The sequence below is a fragment of the Oratosquilla oratoria genome, chromosome 27, assembly GCF_046742065.1.
Source record: "Oratosquilla oratoria isolate Oo_2021 chromosome 27, ASM4674206v1, whole genome shotgun sequence".
Taxonomy (NCBI): domain Eukaryota; kingdom Metazoa; phylum Arthropoda; class Malacostraca; order Stomatopoda; family Squillidae; genus Oratosquilla; species Oratosquilla oratoria.
Window position 1 is genome coordinate 54221332 of NC_134803.1, and position 16308 is coordinate 54237639.

The 16308-nt window shown below is 41.7% G+C and overlaps 1 protein-coding gene across 1 annotated transcript; it reads left to right on the plus strand.

The window, feature by feature from the left end:
• The first annotated feature begins 6759 nt into the window (after nt 1-6759).
• On the plus strand, nt 6760-13169 carry LOC143040074 (molt-inhibiting hormone-like). The gene is made up of 3 exons (XM_076210733.1): nt 6760-6944; nt 8285-8583; nt 11307-13169. The coding sequence occupies exons 1-3, from the start codon at nt 6930-6932 to the stop codon at nt 11410-11412; spliced, it is 420 nt and encodes a 139-aa protein (XP_076066848.1). The 5' UTR covers nt 6760-6929; the 3' UTR covers nt 11413-13169.
• Nucleotides 13170-16308: the final 3139 nt, after the last annotated feature.

Consider the following 16308-nt stretch of genomic DNA (forward strand, 5'->3'; position numbering starts at 1 on the left):
CAGAAGCAATGGTTTTCTTTTACCTGGATTCAAATGCTGGTTAGAAATACACGGCTTTGGTGGCAGCGGCCGTGGTCGGCCATGATGCGATTTGTAGGAGCTTCAAGACGGATGCTGTTGCGCAGTCCAGGCGATTGTTAGCAACTTCGAGCAGTAACCTGTAATGAGCGAGAAAGTCAGCACCGATGAGGGGGCGTCCTGATGTCTGCCAGGATGTTGCTCTATGAGTCCTGGTGACTCTCGAAGGTGAGGTGAAAGGCGCTTCCACTCGGAAGTGGTGATGGTGGTGTCGTTGGCGGCAGTGAGCCTCACGTCAACGTCCTTGGGGGCTCGGGATTCTTCTGTGGAGGCATAGAATACGGAAGTGCAAGCGCCGGTGTCGACAAGGAAACGACGTTTGGAGGAGCCACATCTGTCGGAGCGTGTCGATGCTCCTGCTGGTTCCGTCGGCTTCGGGTGATAGGGGGCGATTTCCAGCACCTCGAGTTAGGATAATCGGAGCGTTGATGGGGGTGGCAGCAATGGGTGAAGGGTTCATGTGGTCACTCCGTAAGGTTACCAATGTAGGGGGTGTTGACTACGGGAAGAAGGATCGAGGGTTCATGAGTTCTTGTCTTTTATCTAGTTGGGTTAAAATCTTATTTGCAAGTGACCCGAAGACGTATATATACCTCACCCATCCGTATATGTCCGTGGTTTGCATTTATTTACTAAAGCTCCAGAGGACTGGGATCACGCTCGGAAGGTCAGTAATGGTTTAATGGATCGTGGGGTGTTGTGGGATCCGTGTGATTTCTGGGCAATGAATACTGATTTGAAGTGGTGTCTCGCCGTCTTCGGTACCAAGTGCCTTAGGATGTCTATTGAGTTGTCGCTGATATGAATTTGCGTCAAAAGAACGACTACTCCGTGGGGTTAAGTCAAGGCCTGTTTCTAGCATAATTTGTGAACATCAGCTTTGATTATGTGGGCATATGGCACGCTTCCCTGATATTGATCCTACTCACAGAGGCAAACCTTGGTGGAGACGATGAGAAAGCCCACAAAACTCAAGGTGGCTCAAGTGGACTGATCCTGCTAAAAGCTGATTAGAATGGAGAGGATGACTACATGGAAGCTAAATCAGAATATGGTAGGGAATTGCATCATCGTGTGATTGAAGCGACGCTCTCCGATGTTGGTGATACGAGTCATCTGATTCGCATCTTGCCAGAATTTTGAGTTTCAGGGACAATCAAAAGTCCACAACAATATAGAGTTCGTTTGAATGAAACCGAGGTCTTGTAGCTTACAATATATGTATCAGAGTAGATTATCATATAGGAAAATATACAATGGTTGCACACACACCACAGCACACGGTTTGAATAACTCATTTTTCTCCTAGAAGACTGTGCTCCTTGAACTCGACGCGAGTTCTAAATGCGTGTTCAAAAACGCTGACTCGAGGTCGACGGTTGGTCACGCCATCAGGTAAAATCACTTGTTCCTGCGTCTGCCAGCAAAATTCCCTCTAAATATAAAGAAAATAGCTAAGCCTAATGACAGAAATATCTATCCTAATTGTAGTAATGATTAATAATAATACATGGTTATTCGAAAAGGAGGATTATAACAAGAAGGTCTAGTTTTCAATCGTCTTCTTACTTTCAAGGAGGCCTTACACTAGTACATATATATGATGCATTTATCTTAAGATAATCACGAGGAACCCACAGTCGGAATAAAAGGAAACTTAAAAAAAAGTATAACTTTGACTGGGACAAAGCCAAAATCTTGTTTAAGTCCAACTGTAGCTTTAGAAAAAAGATTGTTGAATCCGTCTTAATCGAAGAATGTCCGAACTTGAACATCTCCAAAGGTCAATGGTTCCCGAACATAATCTCACGGCTAGCTGTGAGCCGTTTGGTTAAGAATTTTCACACTCCTGAACCCACTCCCTCACTAATCTTAACCCCGCTTCCCTTCTGACCTCACACCTCTATCCACACATGCCCTCACCTCTGACTCCACCCTGCGTGACAGATTGTACTGTTTTTAGCTCTGCGTGTTCCCCTTCTACTCATATCTCAATTGTACTTATGTCTCTGCAAATTCTTGTAACCTGTACTTTCCTGAAGAGGGCTGTAGCTATTAGCTGAAATATAGAAGTTATACTTTCTTCTAAGTTTCCTTTTATTTCGACTGTGGGTTCTTCGTGATTACTATTTACAAATGTGCCACTACCTTTTCTCCAAGTTATCTTAACATGTTGTCTGAATGACCAAAATAAGAGTACAAAGTTGTTGGTTTTTTCTACCTTCATATGCAGAGACTACTTGACTATTTTCTGGACAAACAGATGTAAGCACGATTAAGAAGTGATGCCATGTATAAAACGTAGAAAACATACATGAAAAGAAAATTATCTTTTTCAAGCCAAATCAAAATGGTCATCTGGGGTACAACTGGACATAAGAAACTGTCATGGATCATGTTCCATTCCCCCTTCGCACCATGCCTTCCAATCCTCTTTGTACAAGCAGGACCCTTCGTTCGGTCTCGCCACGATCTTTCTCATCTCCGGAAAACCATAAGATCTTCCACCAGAACAATCAACACCTTTATCTCCCGTGAAGTATCGAAGTGCAAGTACCTTGATCTCTTTCCCCGTATTTCAGTCTCGAGCCTTCCCGAGGAGTACTCACAAGATAAAAGCACAAAGCAAAGAAGCCATGTGCCACGCAGGGTTAATTTGAACAGTATCCGCAGCTAGGAGCGGTGAAACCCAACGACGTTCACATGGGAACGACAGGAAGACGACCATTAATCCCCTCAAGAAAAGAACATTTAACGAGGATGAGCAAGTGTTTGAGAGCGATGCTACTGGCCAGAGGCCCTCCCCGAGACAGAAAGCTGATGGCCTGGAGTGCCTTGGGTCAGACATCTAGAAACCGGGGAGAAGAAAACCTTCCATTGAAGCACCACTGTCATCATTAGATGAAGGTTTCCACACCCCTCATACCACGGACAGTGTACCGGGTGGCTACAAGAAATGAAAGTCCAATAGTGGGAAGTACACTGTAATCTCTGATACCACTGACAACTAATGCGTGTGAATACAAAGAGAGCTGGCTCCCAACTGATGCCAAGCTACCAATTTGGCGCGAACAGACATGCACCGCATTTGCGATATCCAATATAATTACAATATACACAATGATTACACATTACAATAAATAATAAAACAACAACAAAATATATGACAATTCTATAAAGAGGGGGAAAACATGTAATTCCCCAAATAAGCAACACACCAGTACAATGTACAATGATAATGGTATGACATACAATCATACCACGCTAACACATCAGCTTTTATTTTTATAGTCCTTAGTTCTTTTCTTTTTACTCCATCCATCCAAGGACAATATATATATATATATATATATATATATATATATATATATATATATATATATATATATATATATATATATATAAATGACAAATAAGATTGAAGATGAAAGAAGTAGACGAGGAGCAATGGGAGAATTTCACGTGAAATTCTCCCATTACTCCTCGTCTACTTCTTTCACCTTTAATCTTATTTGTCATAATATAGTCAACATGTCGAAAGGTGATAGAAGAGAGGACATATGGAGAGAATACAACAGAAGACGACAAATGGAAAGTTATACACTACGCGGACAATTTCTCAAAGATTGCCTAGAAGAGCAAGTTCTCCCAAAATCAGCACCGGAACAAATAAGAAACACAAAACACCCGTTTGGAAATGCGGCCAGAGCTTACTTAGAAGAAGCAATAGAGAATCTACAAGACCAAGTACATTATGTAGTGAATCAATAGTGCACCTCATAAGTTAGCCAAATGTTTAGTAAAACCTTTATCCTATACTTTAGAAACTATTAGTGATGCACATCTACGAAATTCTTCTGATCTAATTAACAGAAACAGATTTCAATAACAAGAAACTAGCCAGCTACGATGTCACCTCTTTATACACTCGAGTTTCAATAAATGGCGCTCTAAATGCTGTTGAACGAGTAGTACATAATTAAAAAAATGAAGATCTACCCAGACAACATTCTGGCCTCGCCATGGGTAGTCCCCTTTCTGCAGTGTTAGCAAATTTATACATGGAAATACTCGAAACAGAAGAATACATGACTAAAATGGGTAGGAATAGTAAATGGTTTAGGTATGTTGATGACATACTCGTAATTGTACCTAAGGATAGACATTAACAACAAACTCAGGAGATTAAACAGTGTATATGAAAATATACAATTTACTGCAGAAAATGAAAATAACGGAAAATTACCTTAGACACAATTATCCATAGAATAGATGAAAATGTGAAATTTTCAGTATACCGGAAACCCACCAATAGAGAAGACTATATACACTTCTACTCAGGACATGATGACAGAACTAAAACAGGTATTATAATGGGTTTCTTCCTCAGAGCATTTCGTATATGCAGTAAAGAATTTCTAGATCCTGAATTACGACATATTACTGAGACTTTCATCAAACTCAAATATCCAAAAGGTCTCTTATGTAGGTTGAAAAAGAAAGCCAAAGAAATAATTAACAAAAGTAAAGATAAAAATAAAAATAAGAATTATAATCAATGTAATAATGAAACCAGATATATCACAGTACGAAACTCTAATGTTAATTCATACCTAGACACTTTTCTCCTAAAAGCGGGCATCAAAATAGCCAGGACGTCAGGTAGCAAAGTAGGACATTTGGTAACACGTAGCGACAATAATCCCACTAACGAAAACAGCGTTGTTTATAAAATCCCGTGTAAAAGCTGTCCCTCTTCATATTTTGGTGAATCTGGTCGCGGACTTAATAAAAGGATAAATGAACATAAAAATGACGTAAAAGCCCATAGGACATCTAACTCCATAGTAATACATGTGGATAAACATGGTCACCTTCCAAACTGGAACAACACAACCGTATTAAATAAAGGATCATCCAAGAAACTAAGGAAGACAATTGAGGCAGCATATATCAACACTAATAACAACATTAACCATAGAGAAGGCTTTATATGTTTAGCAAAAGACACAAGCTTATTAATAATAAAGGAATACGCAAATAAAATAACAAGCTCTCCGAAGCGTCCCATAAGATGACCCGTCCGTGTATAAAATATCCTGTTACGTTTGAGTTGTTAGCTTTGTGATCAAGACCCTGTGGGTCGAAACGTTAAGGCGTGAAATTCTCCCATTACTCCTCGTCTACTTCTTTCACCTTCAATCTTATATATATATATATATATTTATATATATATATATATATATATATATATATATATAATTTAATTCACAAAATATCTATTCATAACAGAAATCTAGTCAAAATATATGACAAAGATAATTCTAAGTACAGAGTGTAGGTCTATTTGAAGACGCAAGCAACTATGGCTATTCTATTAGGGTTTTCCTGCTGAATTTGTTTAGCAAATTTACAAGGAGACTTGTCTATTTCATGCTTAATAACATTGAAAGTGCGGGGTGTGAATTTCCAGGGTTTGCCACAGTGCTGACGTGGGGTAGGTAGTGATGCCCCCCCACCATCCTTGAAACATAACAACCAGTGTTGGACCTTGCTCTAAAGGTGTAAGGGCGTGTAGCAGAAACTCAAGTGACATTTGGCAATCTTCATGGAGGGAAGTGTACAGATATAGGAAATAATGGAAATAAACATAATGGGCAAGCACACTGGTAGAGGTAACCAACAGAGTTCATGCATCCCGAAAAGTAGCATCCCGTGACTGCGGGTCACATACTAGATCAGAACCGTGGCTGCAAATGAAATACTTAAACATAATTGTGGCTGTAACTTACATCTTGGATCAGAGCTGTGGCTACAGATCACATACTAAATCAGAATCGTGGCTGCTGATAACACAGCAAACCAAAGACTTGGCCACTGATCACAGATTCGATCAAATTGTGGCGGCAGAATCGTTACTGCAGATCACCTGCTAAACTAGAATCATGGCCGCAGGTCACATACTAGCCACAATCGTGGCTGCACATCACGTTTAAGACCAGCACCACATAATCTGTAAAGAACACCATAGTAAAGAACGAGTTAAAGGAATTTGTTTTATATCAGAATGATAAAGAGACGGATGAAGGGTGAGGAGCCTACAGCAGGAGGCGCGTAGCTGCGACCAAGGCCGTCAACTCTGCCATATCATGTACTTCGACTTTTGGGGAAGGCCACTCACGGGTATTGGAGACAAGTGCGGGATTCAAACCCACAACCAATCCAATGCGAAACAAACACGCTTCCTATTACAACACCAGGGCACAAACGAAACAAGAAAAAAAACCCATTGAAGTCAATAGTCGGACCACAGTATACGTCATTGTGCACTTGACTAGAGATGTGTTTCATACTAAAGGATTGAACTGAAATGCGTTTCATTCGTGGAAGATGACGTACGGAGATGAGAGTGCAAGAACTTTTCACACAGCAATAAAAACTATGAAGTGTTTCCGCTGAAAAAATAGCATCATCCAAGCATTTATGGATATGACATGAGTTTACTGTATCATAGAAAGGCAATGTAGTTATCAATAAAGTGGAAGAACACTAAAGGCCATGACAAAAAGGACGTAAAAATCCATTCTGTGTGATTGCAGCGTGACAGGAGATCCCCCTTTCCCTCCACAACGCCACCGCCGAGGAGTATAAAGAAGCCGCTCCGGTGGAGTCTCCATTCAGTCTGTGGCTTGCGATCAAAGTCGAACAGGACGCTCACCTACCCGAGGGCTTAAGACCTGTGCTCGCTTGACGTCATCCGTTGTACCTCCGACTGTGTTACTCATCTACCTCTCATAGCAGCATCAACGTCCGATCGTCGCCAGATTTCCGACTCTACCTTCATCAATACAATGGCCAATCACCAGGTACGATCTTCTCGTCCGTAACCTGTACGTGTGCACCTCACCTGTCATTCTCACTTTTGTGCCAAAGTGTGTGTCCTTAGTCATGCAGTGATTTGTGATTTTCGTCATAATCGTGGAGTGCTTTCATCGAGTGTCTTTGTACCTGCGTCTGTTTGTGTCCTTGTCCGTGCTTTACACTGTGCGTGCATATGGATGTGACGACTTGTAAGTCCGTTTCCCTCAGCGTGTATCTGTATCTAGGTGCATAGTTTTGTGTTGTTTTACCATATGTCTCAGAATATGGACGTATACAGTAGAATGTGCATTGTAGTGTACATTTGTATGAGCCAGTTTATGTGTATCCAATCACCTGACCTCATCCCACTTCGAGACAGACATACAGATGGAATTTCAATTCTTTCAAGTGGTTATCACGTTGGTTAATCTCCTACGAGAGAATTAAATTCTACAAGTACCCCTACACATGTTCAACCTATACATCGCCCGTCTCATTCTAAAGTTTCGTGTTCATAGTTCGAGAAGGAACAGGCGTAGAGGTGAGGACTGAGTTACCGTGTACACTTTAGTATTGTGCAATTGTTTATATATGCATTCTTTCACGAGTCACACACACATCTTACGCATGTTTAAGAGAGAAACTCAGCTCCTCATCACGTAAACCCTGAGCTATTCGAGTTCCACATGGAGGTGTAATAGACAATTTCAGATTTCACGAACAAAGTCAATTCTGGCAGTAAGTTGCTTGGCCGATCCTGCCTTTACCAGAGCTCCTTTAGGCGTTTTTATTGGCATTGTCTAGGGTGTACAGCTTGGGCGCCGAGTTGGACTTTGTAACATAAAAATAATTAACCCATAAACAAATAGATATGCATCGATGCATAAGAGGTCAGATACTTACTGTATACATTCAAACAACCGCTGATGTCTTCTCTGAATGTATGATAGTTTCTACTGCATGCAATATTTCGCTGGCTGGCAGGGCTACCAACCTGTGATATGTTGCTTTATACTGCTCCACTGTCGTTTGTCCTTCACGTCTCAATGTTTCTGACACCAACTTCTCCCTACTCCATATGGGATATTGACTAGAGTCACATTTATTATTATCACTATTATCATTATTATCTAATGGGTGAAAACTAATATGTACTAACTTCTATTATTATTTTCCACGACTATTTGTAAATCTCCATGACTCCGCCTTTTAGGAGCAATATTGTGTTCAGGGGTAGAACCCCTAGTTGATGCATACAAAACACAGAAAAACATCAAGATGTCTTCCACCTTTTAGGATAATTGGCACACTTTTCACCTCCCTGTTGTACTCCCTTCAACTTCAGATGTCAATCGTTGTAGCAGTTCTGCTCACCCTGTCGGCGTCAGTCTACGTACAGAGTCGCACCGTCTCCAGCAGGTTCTCTGGATTAGAGAAAGCTCTGACGGACACTTCAGCAGCTGCTCCCCCCTCCCCTGTGGCACTCCAGGCGCCGCAACCATTGGGACGCAGCCTGGCGAAGCGGTCTCTCTTCGACGCCACTTGTATGGGATCCTACGACCGGCAAATGTACAAACAACTCGACCGTGTGTGCGACGACTGTTACAATCTCTACCGCAAACCCTACGTCCAGGTCGAGTGCAGGTACGTGTTCGTTGTCGTCGTCGTTGTATCCGTTACATCCAACACTGTCTCAATCCACCGCCAAGAATACTATCACCACTACTCTCTCCTTCACGCAATGACACAGTCACTGGTTAATTGCGCATTATTACTCCCTGTGTAGAATAGGCAATACTTTTGTTGCTGATTATACATTTTCATAAATGTTCCTTTGGGCACCTTTTGGTTGCCTATCTATATACAAATAGGCTTCCTTTCCCATATAAGTGAGGTAGTCATCCAGGGCATCCACCCACCCCACTCCCATTTCTAAACATCTCCAATATTATGTATCCACTAAGATTTACCAGACACCCTCAATTTTCTTTCTATTACCTCATCCCCTACTCTAGCATTGAGATCCTCCACCATTGCATTTATACTACTCCTAAAACTCCAAACACTCATTTAAATCAATCTAAAAAAAAAACTCTCTTTCCTCTTCACTATTCTCAATACCAGGTCCACATGCACACACACAAAAACCTACACTTCCCATCCCAGTATCACTTTCACCCACATCAGCCTCAAAGACACTTCCCTCCACTCTACCACGCACTTTTCAATCTCCTCATTTACTTGTAGAGCAGATCCTATCTCCCCCGCGCATTCATCGCTCCTGACTCTCCTCACCACACTCCCAAACTCAAAAACACCTCTCCCTTTCAGCTTACTTTTACTTAACGTTAACACATCCAACTTTCCTTTTCAAGAACATAGAACCAGTATCTTCCCTTTCACTCTCCTCTGTGCCACAACCACACACATTTAATGACCCAATAGCTTGTACTAAATCCTAATTATTTTCACATACATTTTACAAACACCTTTCAAGTTCAAACCATTTATTTTTGTTGTGATTTTTATGTTTGTTATTAACATATTCTTTTGTTTACACAGTAAATATTTTGTTATTTTTCTTAAGTTTAATGCCGTCAAGTTTACCACATTTTTAATTTACCATTATTATTATTTTCTCCTGACCTGACGTGACTACCCAACAGCCGGGACTGCTTTAGATCCGAAATGTTCACAATGTGTGTGATGGACCTCAAACTGGATTTTGATCATTACATGACCATGGCAAAAGAAGCTCCAAGGATTTTAATAATTTTCGGTTGGTTAAGGATTTATTTCTTTTAGTTGCATCTTTTATACTTTTATCCTTTCTCCACATTTGTTCGTTTTTATTTGCCTTCATTTATATATTTTCTTCACCTTTGATTTTATATTTTAGTTTGAAATATATATTCATTTAATATAATTTCATCATTATTACTACTTTTATTCAGATATTTAATTTCCTTTGATTTGAATTATTTCTATTCTGTTTGTACACTCTTGCTTTAGCACACGTTCTTTGCCTCTTTCCCCTTCCTCAATAAATGGGGTAGTGTTACTAGTGGAGTTCCTAAGGGCTCGGTCTTGGGTCCCTTATTGTTCACAATGTGCATAAACGGCTTGAACAATGGGGTTAATAGTACGTTTGCGGATGACACTAAAATAGGACGCTATATGAGGTCGGGGTAAGGTGTTGGGATACTGCAGCAGGACATTGATCAATTGTTTCCATGGTCGGATAAATGGCAAATGGATTTTAATATCCCAAAGTTTAGTGTGCTAAATGTAGGCTTACACAACTCAGCTAACAGGTATAGATTGAATAACGCCATATTAAAGAAAAGAGAATGGGAAAAGGACTCAGGAGTTTAGTGAGTCTGGAGCTTAAATCCAGGGAACAGTGCATTAGTGCCATGAATAGGACTAATAGGAGATTAGGATTTATATCTACGACGGTTATAGACAAAAGTGCGAAGGTAATCATTAAACTCTATCTGGCTATAGCAAAAAAAGTTATACCCATCCTTTACTTTGTGGTATAGTTTTGTTCTCCATCCTATAGAATGGATGTTAATGCACTAGAATTAGTACAGAACTCAATGACCAAAATGATAAAAGGTATAAGGAATTTACCTTACGAAGACAGGCTTAGACACCTTAATGCACCTTCTCTGGAACGACGAAGAGTGTGTCGTGATCTAATAGAGGTTTTCAAGGGTGATGCAAGCAAGGTCATTATTTTGAGCTAGCAGGGCAGGACTAGTAGTAATGGACTTAAATTGGGCAAATTTAGGTTTAAAAAGAAAATAGGCAAGAACTGGTTTACCCGCAAAGTGGTTAACTAATGGAATAGATCTAATAAACATGTTGTGAGCGCTAAAAGTATTGGCTGTTTTAAGAAAAGATTAGATAACTTTATGGATGAGGATGGCAGGTAGTAAGGGATATGAAACACTATTTCCAAGCCCCTCCTCATCCTGTCCCTTGCCCTCTTTAACCCCCTCTTTTCCATTCGCCTTTCCCCCTGCACCTTTTATTGGACACTGTTTAAACTTGCAATTTTCTCACTCACACTTTCTCCCAAAACGTCCTCGTAGTCTCCAATAACCTATTTCCTTCCCCCGTCCTGGTGCCTATCCCGTAGCCTCGATTGCCCTTCCTTCCTTCCTTTTCTCTATCCACAGTCTCCCTTTGCCCCACTTTCTCCTCCATGTCTGCTCTACTGTCTGCCCAGTCCTCTCTCCTCATCTCAACAAGGATTTCTTCGTCATTCCCACAAGACCGCTCTTTACACATGCCCTTCCTCTCACTCCACCCCACCTTAGAACTCACTTCACTCACCAAAAACTACTTTGTATCCACAGACGGGGCTGCTTCGCTAACGACGTCTTCGAACAATGCTTGTACGATCTCTTGCTCCAGGATGCAGCCGAGGAATACAAGATGCTCATCCACAGTGTGGGCAAGTAATAAGTAGCAGACTATACGTGATGTCACCTGAAGTGAATCCTTCGTCCTGCCTCCTGTCCATCGTCATGGTCCTTCGTCTGCTATCAAGCTGTTCCATCCCCCCTTCGCACCACGCCTTCCAATCCTCTTTGTACCAACAGGATCCTTCGTTCGGTCACGCCACCATCTTTCTCAGTCTCGGAAAAAACGTAAGATCCTCCACCTGAACAAGCATCTTCGTCTCGGAGTATAATTACCTTGATCTCTTTTTTCGCACACTTCACTCTCGAGCCTTTTCGAGGAGAACTCACAGGAACAATTACTACGAAAAGAAGCCATCAGCCATGCAGGGTTGATTTGGACACCAGCCGCAACCAGGAGCTAAGAAACCCAATGGCGTTCTCATAGGAACACCCAAGTGTTGTCATCATCTTCGAAACCTTTAATCTCTTCAAGAAGAGAACATTTAGCGAGGATGAGCAAGTGTTTGAGAGCCCACCACTTGGGCGATGCTACTAGTCAGAGGCCTTCCCCGAGAACAGAAACCCGCTGGACGGGAACAAGACAACCTTCCACTGTCATCGCCAGATGATGGCCTCCGCACCCTTTATACCACCGACCGCTTTTATTTTTGTAGTCATTAGTTTTATATTTCTACTTCACCCCAGCCTAGGGCAAATTATATATTAGTTAATTTATTGAATATCTATTTATGACAGATTTAGTCAAGATATATGCCAAAGATAACTTTAAGTATAGAGTGTGTGTCTACTTGGAGACGCAAGCAGCTATGACTATTCTTAAATATTCCCACTGTAGTGAGATGCAAAGATTGTATGTGTGTATGTGATAGTGTTTTATTTGTGTGTGTGTGCTTGTGTATACATACACACAGCCACATGATAGATATATGATATGCAAGTGTGTAGCTACCTCCTACAATCGAGCAGTAGCCACTCCTGGTACTATGGTAGTGTATGCGACATTGAAGTTCTGCAGACGAGCCCCTTCTTCTCACTGGCCGATTCCATCACATCAGTGATGTGTATCGCGGGTGAAGTGGGCGCTGCTTGGTGTACAGCCGAATTATATGACCAAGGTCAGAGCTTGCACCGCCGATAATGGACGCACTTAATGTTGCGTATTGGTGGAAGTGCATGGAGTCATAGGTGCACAGCACTGGTACTGTTGTTTTGTTCATCTTCTCTTTTTCATTTCCACTATTTCTCCTTACCTATCTTATCAACGCCTGTCATACCACACTCCTTACTGACTAGCCTATCTCCACTGCACAATGGTGGTCCTTCATGTTTGCAGTCTTCCCCCCACTCCATCGCAGCATGAACAGTCACTGGTCTCTTCTATTCAACTCTTCTTCTCTCCTAACCACAATCTACAAGCACTCGGTTACTGCATTACTTCGTTCTCCTTCCTCTACCCTTACCTCGTCTCCCTCATTCGAGCTTCCTCTTCACTTCCTCCATTCTTCTTCCCAACATAATGTATTCTTTGCTATCCGGCACATCCTCCCATTGTTTGCATTGCCTATCTATCCATGTTCATGTTTGTCTGTGACCTGTCTAATGATATGCTATCGTACTTAAGAGGGTGAGCATATATGCATAAGGCATATTTTGTAGATATGTAAACGTGCATATGTGCGTATTCAGGTGTCTATGTACACGTGCACAATTACCACGAATCTTGACAACAGTATTATAGTCATGTAAGGACTACATAGAGAATATGTGAACGAAAATACAATGTTACATGCAGCAGCAATGGTTTTCTTTTACCTGGATTCAAATGCTAGTTAGAAATACACGGCTTTGGTGGCAGCGGCCGTGGTCGGCTGTGGTGCGATTTGTAGTAGCTTCTTGACGGATACTGTTGCGCAGTCCAGGCGATTGTTAGCAACTTCGAGCAGTAATCTGTGATAACCGAGAAAGTCAGCAGCGATGAGGGGGTGTCCTGATGTCTACCAGGATGTTGCTCTATGGGTCCTGGTGACTCTCGAACGTGAGGTTATGGGGCTTCCACTCGGAAGTGGTGATGGTGGTGTCGTTGGCGGCAGTGAGCCTCACGTCAACGTCCTTGGGGGCTCGGGATTCTTCTGTGGAGGCATAGAATACGGAAGTGCAAGCGCCGGTGTCGACAAGGAAACGACGTTTGGAGGAGCCACATCTGACGGAGCGTGTCGATGTTCCTGCTAGTTCCGTCGGCTTCGAGTGATAGGGGGCGATTTCCAGCACCTCGAGTTAGGATAATCGGAGCGTTGATGGGGGTGGCAGCAATGGGTGAAGGGTTCATGTGGTCACTCCGTAAGGTTACCAATGTAGGGGGTGTTGACTACTGGAAGAAGGATCGAGGGTTCACGAGTTCTTGTCTTTTATCTAGTTGGGTTAAAATCTTATTTGCAAGTGACCCGAAGACGTATATATACCTCACCCATCCGTATATGTCCGTGGTTTGCATTTATTTACTAAAGCTCCAGAGGACTGGGATCACGCTCGGAAGGTCAGTAATGGTTTAATGGATCGTGGGGTGTTGTGGAATCTTCGGATCCGTGTGATTTCTGGGCAATGAATACTGATTTGAAGTGGTGTCTCGCCGTCTTCGGTACCAAGTGCCTTAGGATGTCTATTGAGTTGTCGCTGATATGAATTTGCGTCAAAAGAACGACTACTCCGTGGGGTTAAGTCAAGGCCTGTTTCTAGCATAATTTGTGAACATCAGCTTTGATTATGTGGGCATATGGCACGCTTCCCTGATATTGATCCTACTCACAGAGGCAAACCTTGGTGGAGACGATGAGAAAGCCCACAAAATTCAAGGTGGCTCAAGTGGACTGATCCTGCTAAGAGCTGATTAGAATGGAGAGGATGACTACATGGAAGCTAAATCAGAATATCGTAGGGAATTGCATCATCGTGTGATTGAAGCGACGCTCTCCGATGTTGGTGATACGAGTCATCTGATTCGCATCTTGCCAGAATTTTGAGTTTCAGGGACATTCAGAAGTCCACAACAATATAGAGTTCGTTTGAATGAAACTGTGGAGGCCTTATAGTTTAGAATATTTAGAATATATGTATCAGAGTAGATTATTACACAGGAAAATATACAATGGTTGCACACACACCACAACGCACGGTTTGAATAACTCATTTTTCTCCTAGAAGACTGTGCACCTTGAACTCGACGCGAGTTCTAAATGCGTGTTCAAAAACGATGACTCGAGGTCGACGGTTGGTCACGCCATCAGGTAAAATCACTTGTTCCTGCGTCTGCCAGCAAAATTCCCTCTAAATATAAAGAAGATAGCTAAGCCTAATGACAGAAATATCTATCCTAATTGTAGTAATGATTAATAATAATACATAGTTATTCGAAAAGGAGGATTATAACAAGAAGGTCTAGTTTTCAATCGTCTTCTTACTTTCAAGGAGGCCTTACACTAGTACATGTATATGATGCATTTATCTTAAGATAATCATGAAGAACCCACAGTCGGAATAAAAGGAAACTTAAAAGAAAGTATAACTTTGACTAGGACAAAGCCAAAATTTTGTTCAGGTCCAACTGTAGCTTTAGAAGAAAAGTTGTTGAATCCGCCTTAATCGAAGAATGTCCGAACTTGAACATCTCCAAAAGTAATGGTCCCCGCACATAATATCACGGCTAGCTGTGAGCCGCTTGGTTAAAAATTTTCATCCTCCTGACCCCTCTCCTTCACCAATCTTGACCCCGCTCCCTTTTGACCTCACACCTCCGCCCACACATCCCCCCCACTCTGATTCCGCCCTGTGCGACAGATTGTCATATTTTTAGCTCTGCATGTTCCCCTCCTACTCATATTTCAACTGTATTTATGTCTCTGCAAATTATTGTAACCTGTTCTTTTCTGAAGAGGGCTATAGGTATTAGCAGAAATATAGAAGTTATACTTTCTCCTAAGTTTCCTTTTATTTCGACTGTGGGTTCTTCGTGATTATCATTTACAAATGTGCCACTACATTTTCTCCAAGTTATCTTAACATGTTGTCAGAATAACCAAAATAAGCGTACAAAGTGGTTTTTTTTTTTTTTACATTCATATGCAATGAGACTACTTGACTGTTTTCTAGACAAACTGATGTAAACACGATTAAGAAGTGATGCCATGTATCAAACGTAGAAAACATACATGAGAAGTAAATTATCTTTTTCAAGCCAAATCAAACTGGTAATCTGGGGTAAAAGTGGACATAAGTAACTGTTATTGATCATGTTCCATTCCCCTTCGCACCATGCCTTCCAATCCCCTTTGTACAAACAGGATCCTTCGTTCAGTCTCGCCACGATTTCTTATCTTCGCAAAACCATAAGATCCTCCACCAGAACAACCAACGCCTTTATCTCCCGTGTAGTATCGGAGTGCAAGTACCTTGATCTCTTTCCCCGTATTTCAGTCTCGAGCCTTTCCGAGGAGTACTCACAAGAAAAAGTACAAAGCAAAGAAGCCATGTGCCACGCAGGGTTAATTTGAACAGTATCCGCAGCTAGGAGCGGTGAAACCCAACGACGTTCACATGGGAACGACAGGAAGACGACCATTAATCCCCTCAAGAAAAGAACATTTAACGAGGATGAGCAAGTGTTTGAGAGCGATGCTACTGGCCAGAGGCCCTCCCCGAGACAGAAAGCTGATGGCCTGGAGTGCCTTGGGTCAGACATCTAGAAACCGGGGAGAAGAAAACCTTCCATTGAAGCACCACTGTCATCATTAGATGAAGGTTTCCACACCCCTCATACCACCGACCATTTTAATTTTTGTAGTCCTTAGTTTTATTCTTTTTACTCCACCCATGAAAGGACAATATATCAATATATCAAAATATATATATATATATATATATATATATATATATATATATA

What these genes read in the sequence shown, in the direction of transcription:
- LOC143040074 (XM_076210733.1), top strand. An exon ending in TACGTCCAGGTCGAGTGCAG is followed by an intron (nt 8,584 to 11,306) that starts GTACGTGTTCGT and finishes TTGTATCCACAG; the next exon opens with ACGGGGCTGCTTCGCTAACG.